The sequence below is a fragment of the Protobothrops mucrosquamatus genome, unplaced genomic scaffold, assembly GCF_001527695.2.
Source record: "Protobothrops mucrosquamatus isolate PMUCROS unplaced genomic scaffold, P.Mucros_1.0 scaffold3188, whole genome shotgun sequence".
Classification (NCBI taxonomy): Eukaryota; Metazoa; Chordata; class Lepidosauria; order Squamata; family Viperidae; genus Protobothrops; species Protobothrops mucrosquamatus.
The window spans coordinates 14,856-21,129 of NW_015389186.1; the positions used below are offsets into that span (position 1 = coordinate 14,856).

The 6,274-nt window shown below is 42.8% G+C and overlaps 1 protein-coding gene across 1 annotated transcript in view; it reads right to left on the reverse strand.

Annotated features, from left to right (window-relative positions):
* The window catches only part of LOC107297214 (lipoxygenase homology domain-containing protein 1-like), a gene marked incomplete at its 3' end in the record, with an annotated part of 116,762 nt that overhangs the window by 9,620 nt on the left and 100,868 nt on the right, over nucleotides 1-6,274 (reverse strand). Inside the window, exon 24 of the mRNA XM_015826572.1 lies at nucleotides 716-878. Coding sequence (XP_015682058.1) covers nucleotides 716-878 — 163 coding nt within the window. The remainder of the gene's footprint in view (nucleotides 1-715; nucleotides 879-6,274) is intronic.

The window sequence follows — 6,274 nt, forward strand, 5'->3', positions numbered from 1 at the left end:
TTGAAGACCCCTGCCCTATACCATTGCAGACAAATGGCTGTCCAGTCTCTTCTTAAAAACCTCCAGCGATGGAGCATTCACAACTTCTGGAGGCAGGTAGTTCCACGGGTTAATTGTCCTCACTGTCAGGACATTTCTCCTTAGTTCCAGGTTGCTTCTCTCCATGATTAGTTACCATCTATTACTTCTTGTCCTGCCTCCAGGTGCTTTGGAGAATAGTGTGACCCCCCTCTTCTTTGTGACAGCCCCTCAAAGATTGGAAGACTGCTATTATGTCACTCCCACTAGTCCTTCTTTCCATTAAACTAGACATGCCCAATATTTGCAATCATTTTTTCATATGTTTTAGCCTCCAGTCCCCTGATCATCTTTGTTGCTCTTCTCTGCACTCTTTGTAGAGTCTCAACATCTTTTTTACATCGTGGTGACCAAAACTGGATGCAGGATTCCAAGGGTGGCCTTACCAAGGCCTTGTAAAGTGGTATTAACACTTCACTTGATCTTGATTCTGTCCCTCTGTCATATCACATAATAGGCATCTCATACTAGCTGAGATGGACTCCAGAATGGACTCCAGAAGATGGTAGAGGACAGGAAGGCCTGGAGGAACGTTGTCCATGGGGTCGCGATGGGTCGGACACGACTTCGCAACTAGCAACAACAACTAGCTGAGAATAAAATTTACAGTTGATCTAAGACCTGGAAGTTGACTTACTTTCCAGGGGGTCGTCAATTTCTTCCTCAATCTGCTTAAGAGTGCCGTCTTTCGTCAGTTTTTCGGTAAAAACTCTGGATGGAACCAGCTCCCTCATAATTTCACCATCCTCCTCAGATTTTGCCAGCCATTTTTCACAGGGAAATGTGGTTTTCTCAGAGCCCTGAAATCACAATTGTTTTTGTGTGTGTGTTTTTTTTTTTTAAAAAAAGACAGCTATCTTTCATAGTGAAATATTTGCAATCTTTAGGTTTTCTTCGTTCCCAAGTGGAAAGAAAATACAACAGACAGAACGGCATGAATAAATTCTATTTCTTTATAAAATGTGTGAGGCCTTTTTTTGTGTGGTGACCCTCAGGTGGGCTAGCAACTTGTCCTGAGGGAAAGAACTGGCTAACTTTAGATGTTGTCTTCAGTTGTATTGCCCTTTTTTGGGGGGGGATTTTAGAAGAGCATGTGTAAAAGGCCCACTGTAGTTTGTAAAACATTGTTGCTTAGTATGATACGCAAACAAAATCCATAGTGGCTTATTCGGTAAACCATGATAAAGCAATAATTTCCTTCAGAAACAGTTTCCCATTCCCATCTGAAGGTAATATACAGGACGTATTCGACTTTGTTTGTTTAGTGACCGTTCAGAATTACAAGGGCACTGAAAAAAGTGACTTATGACCATTTTTCACAGTTATGACTGTTGCACCAGGGTCACGCAATCAAAATTCAGATGTTTGGCAACTGGTTCATATTTATAAATATAATAATCATAAAGAAGTTGGAAGGGACCTTGAAGGTCATCTAGTCCAACCCCCTGCTCAGGAAGGAAACCCTATACATTCCAGACAAATGGCTGTCCAGTCTCTTAAAAACTTCCAGTGTTGGAGCATTCACAGCTTTTGGAGGCAGGTTGTTCCACTGGTTAATTAGAATAGAAAATATGGAATAGAGTAGAGTACAGTACAGTAGAGTAGAACAGAACAGAACAGAACAGAACAGAACAGAACAGAACAGAATAGAATAGAATAGAATAGATAGAATAGAATAGAGCTGGAAGGGACTTTGGAGGTCATCTAATCCAACCCCCTGCTCAGGCAGGAAACCCTATACCATTTCGGATAAATGGCTGTCCAGTCTCTTCTTAAAAACTTCCAGTGTTGGAGCATTCACCGCTTCTGGAGGCAGGTTGTTCCACTGGTTAATTAGAACAGAACAGAACAGAACAGAAGAGAGCTAGAAGGGACTTTGGAGGTCATCTAGTCCAACCCCCTGCTCAGGCAGGAAACCCTCTACCATTTCGGACAAATGGCTGTCCAGTCTCTTCTTAAAAACCTCCAGTGTTGGAGCATTCACCGCTTCTGGAGGCAAGGAGTTCCACTGGTTAATTGTTCTAACTGCCAGGAAGTTTCTCCTTAGTTCTAAGTTGCTTCTCTCCTTGATGAGTTTCCATCCGTTGCTGCTTCTCCTGCCTTCTGGTGCTTTGGAGAAGAGCTTGACTCCCTCTTCTTTGGGGCAGCCAAAGAGACTGGACAGCCATTTATCTGAAATGGTATAGGGTTTCCTGCCTGAGCAGGGGTTGGACTAGAAGACCTCCAAGGTCCCTTCCAACTCTGTTATTCTGTTACCATCTCCAGGACTGTGGAGTGCATGATATTACTGTACAGCACATCCTTTCTCAGAGGAGACCTTGTTCTTCTCTAGGAAATATTGGTGAGTATCTCAGTCAGAATCACCGCGTTCCTGCTCCAGGTTTCCCCCCGCCTCTGTGCTTGATCTGAATAAACCAGGATCTGCTCAATTGCCCCAATATGCTTCTCTCTGCAGCCATGTCCATTCCGACAGATGCAATGTTAATAATAATAATAATAATAATAATAATAATAATAATAATAATAATAATAATAATAATAATAATAATAATAATAATAATAATAGTAAAGTTGGAAGGGACCTTGAAGGTCATTTAGTCCAGTGGTTCTTAACCTTTCTGAATGAATCGCCCCCTTGAGCCAATGAGGAAGTTGTCATCGCCCCCCCCTCCCCCAACATAACCTCTCAATCACAACATAGGAAATAAGTCTTCAATTTATTCTTTAAAATTGTCATCAGGGCATATCGATGCAAATAATTTATTTCCAGTCTTTTTCCCATATCTCCCATATTCTGGCCAATGGCGCGCCACTATATGGGTAGAGGCTGCTGCGCAACGCGCATGAAGATAAGCGATGCGTATTCACATATGTACGGCATTCTGTACTGAAGCTAGCTGGAGGAACATTTGAAAACACAATTCAAGCCACTAATAGCGAGCGATCTGATGTTTTTGCACGACAGATATACAGCACAGCGATTCACTGTACAAAAAAAGTCTCAAAAGTATCCCCCAAACTTCTCGCTCCATCGTCCCCGTATCGCCCCCTTTTCGTTCCTTTGCCCCTGCGTCGCCCCTTTTCCTTCCATCGCCCCCCTGAAAAATGAAATTGCCCCCAAAGGGGCGATAGCGCACAGGTTAAGAACCACTGATCTAAGACCATTTGTCGGCCGTGACCAGGGGGGCGTTTTATCAGGTCCGCCTGATTCACCAGTTGCGACCTTTTCTGGACCGGGACGCCTTGCGCACAGTCACTCATGCTCTCGTCACCTCTCGCCTGGACTACTGTAATGCTCTCTACATGGGGCTCCCTCTGAGGAGCACCCGGAGACTCCAACTGGTCCAGAATGCGNTTTTAATTGGAAACACAGCTTGTAATATTTGGTTTTAATTCGGCTTTTATCGGGGTTTATTTTCTGTATTTTTGTATTTTGTAATTTTTTGTATTTTGTGTTTATTATTTGTTTTTAATATGCTGTGAACCGCCCTGAGTCCTATGGGAGAAGGGCGGTATACAAATTAAAATAATAAATAAATAAATAAATAAATAGTCCAACCCCCTGCTCAGGCAGGAATTAGGAGACCTAAGTGGCACGGGGAAGTGGGGCTTCAGCCCTCCCTGGTGAGTGCGGGTTTCTGCTGCCAGATGCTTTCAATTTAATCTGACCTCCTCTTTCCCCCACACACAGACACGTTGACATGCCTGTTCGCCATCTAATGAGGCAGCCCAATTTTTAGAGGCCTTGGCAGCCAAACGCTAGATCACGACCGGCTGTAATATCCTGTGGTGTGATTGTGACACCACTCTGCAGCATTGGGCGTGCTTCTCTCTTCCCCTTTTATCGCGTGCTTAAATCAGCAAGTTCAGACAGATTAGGAGTAGCTAATACCTACTCCTACTACTCAGTGAAAGAGTCCCGCAGGAGGGGCGCAGAGGAAACGCCGGGTCGTCTAGTGGCCGTGAGAAACTGTCCAGGGTCCTGAAATTAATCTGTCCACCTGGGAAGACATCAGCGGTTTCCAGATACAGGACTCTTATTACTTCTAATCGCGGGAGAGCAGAATAAAAGAGTGGGGAGGGACCTTGGAGGTCTTCTAGTCCAACCCCCTGCTCAAGCAGGAGACCCTATATGATTTCAAGACAAGTGATTGTCCAATCTCTTCTAATAAAACCTCCAGTGTTGGAGCACCCACAACTTCTGGAGGCAGGCTGTTCCACTGACTAATTGTTCTCACTGTTGGTAAATTTCTCCTTAGTTCTAGGTTGCTTTTCTCCTTGATTAGTTTCCCTCCGTTGTTTCCTGTCCTGCCTTCAGGCACTTTGGAAATTAGGTTGACCTGCTCTTCCTGGCTCAATAGTAGTAACTATGAGAGGGATCCTGGAGTCCTAGTGGACAATCCCTTAAATATGAGCCAGCCGTGTGCTGCAGCTGCCAAAAAAGCCAACACAGTGCTGGGCTGCATTAACAGAGGGATAGAATCAATTTTGGCTATAATATAGAATTAGAAAAATGGCAAATGTCATGGGAGAGAAACTACAAATTAACAATGTCAACCTCATACAAAGAAAATCTGTACAAAATGTTTTATAGATGGCACCTGCCACCAGCAAGATTAGCAAAAATGTTTTAAAATATGTCAGATAGATGTTGGAAATGTAAACATAACGTAGGCACGTATTATCACATTTGGTGGACATGTGGTAAGGCAAAGGCCTATTGGAAAAAGATACATATGTGGTTAGAAAAGATATTGGGTGAACAAGTGGACTTTAAACCTGAACTTTTTTTACTAAGTATTATGCCTGAAAAGACTAATAAGCAGAAATTATATTTAATCTTAGACATTACTACACCAGCGAGAATAATTTTTGCACAATACTGGAAGAAGGAAGGACTGCCATCAGAAGAAGAAATAATCAAGAAAATATTGGAATGTGCAGAGATGGACAGATTAACTATGAGGTTGAAAGATAAAGAAGATACAGACTACTATCAAATTTGGAACCTATTTTATTCTTGGCTAGAAGAAAGAATGAAGGATTAGGAATTGAACATGTACTAGCATAGCAAACTCCAGACAACTTGTTGATTGGAAAAATTAACATATGTTGATGAAAAAAAAACCCAATAAAATCTTTACAAAAAAAAATAGAATCAAGATCATGTGAAGTATTAATACCACTTTACAAGGCCTTGGTAAGACCACACTTGGAATACTGCATGCAGTTTGGTCACCACGATGTAAAAAAGATGTTGAGACTCTAGAAAGAGTGCAGAGAAGAGCAACGAAGATGATCAGGGGACTGGAGGCTAAAACATACAAAGAACAGTTGCAGGAATTGGGTGTGTCTAGTTTAATGAAGAGAAGGACGAGGAGGGACAGGATAGCAGTCTTCCAATATCTCAGGGGCTGCCCCAAAGAAGAGGGAGTCAAGCTATTCTCCAAAGCACCTGAAGACAGGACAAGAAGCAACGGATGGAAACTAATCAAAGAGAGAAGCAACCTGGAACTAAGGAGAAACTTCTTGACAGTGAGAACAATTAACCAGTGGAACGACCTGCCTCCAGAAGTTGTGGGTACTCCATCACTGAAGGTTTTCAAGAAGACATTGCATAGTCATTTGTCTGAAATGGCATAGGCTTTCCTGCTTGAGCAGTGGGTTGGACTAGAATACCTTCAAGGTCCCTTCCAACTCTGTTATTCTTTGTGGCAACCCCTCAAATATTGGAAGACTGCTACCATGTTACACCTCGTCCTTGTTTTCATTAAACTAGAGATAGCTGGACTCCCTCTTCTTTGGGGCAGCCCCTGAGATACTGGAAGACTGCTATCATGTCCCCCTTCGTCCTTCTCTTCCTTAAACTAGACATGCCCAATTCCAGCAACCGTCCTTCACATGTTTTATCCTTCAGACACTGAATCATCCTTGTTGCTCTTCTCTGCACTCTTTCTAGAGTCTCAAGAACCTTTTTATATTGTGGTGACCAAAAGAACCTACATTTCTTTCTACTTTCCAGATCGCGGTGGAGAGCAGCACTGAGCTGTCTTTGGAAAACCCCTCTCAAAACTGATCAGGATACGTATGATTGTAGGAAATGATGAGAAGGAATGCGTATACTTAATGTTGCATGTATTAAATGCAGCCAGGAATTGTATTTGCTCAACGTTGGAAAGATGAAGAATGACCAGCG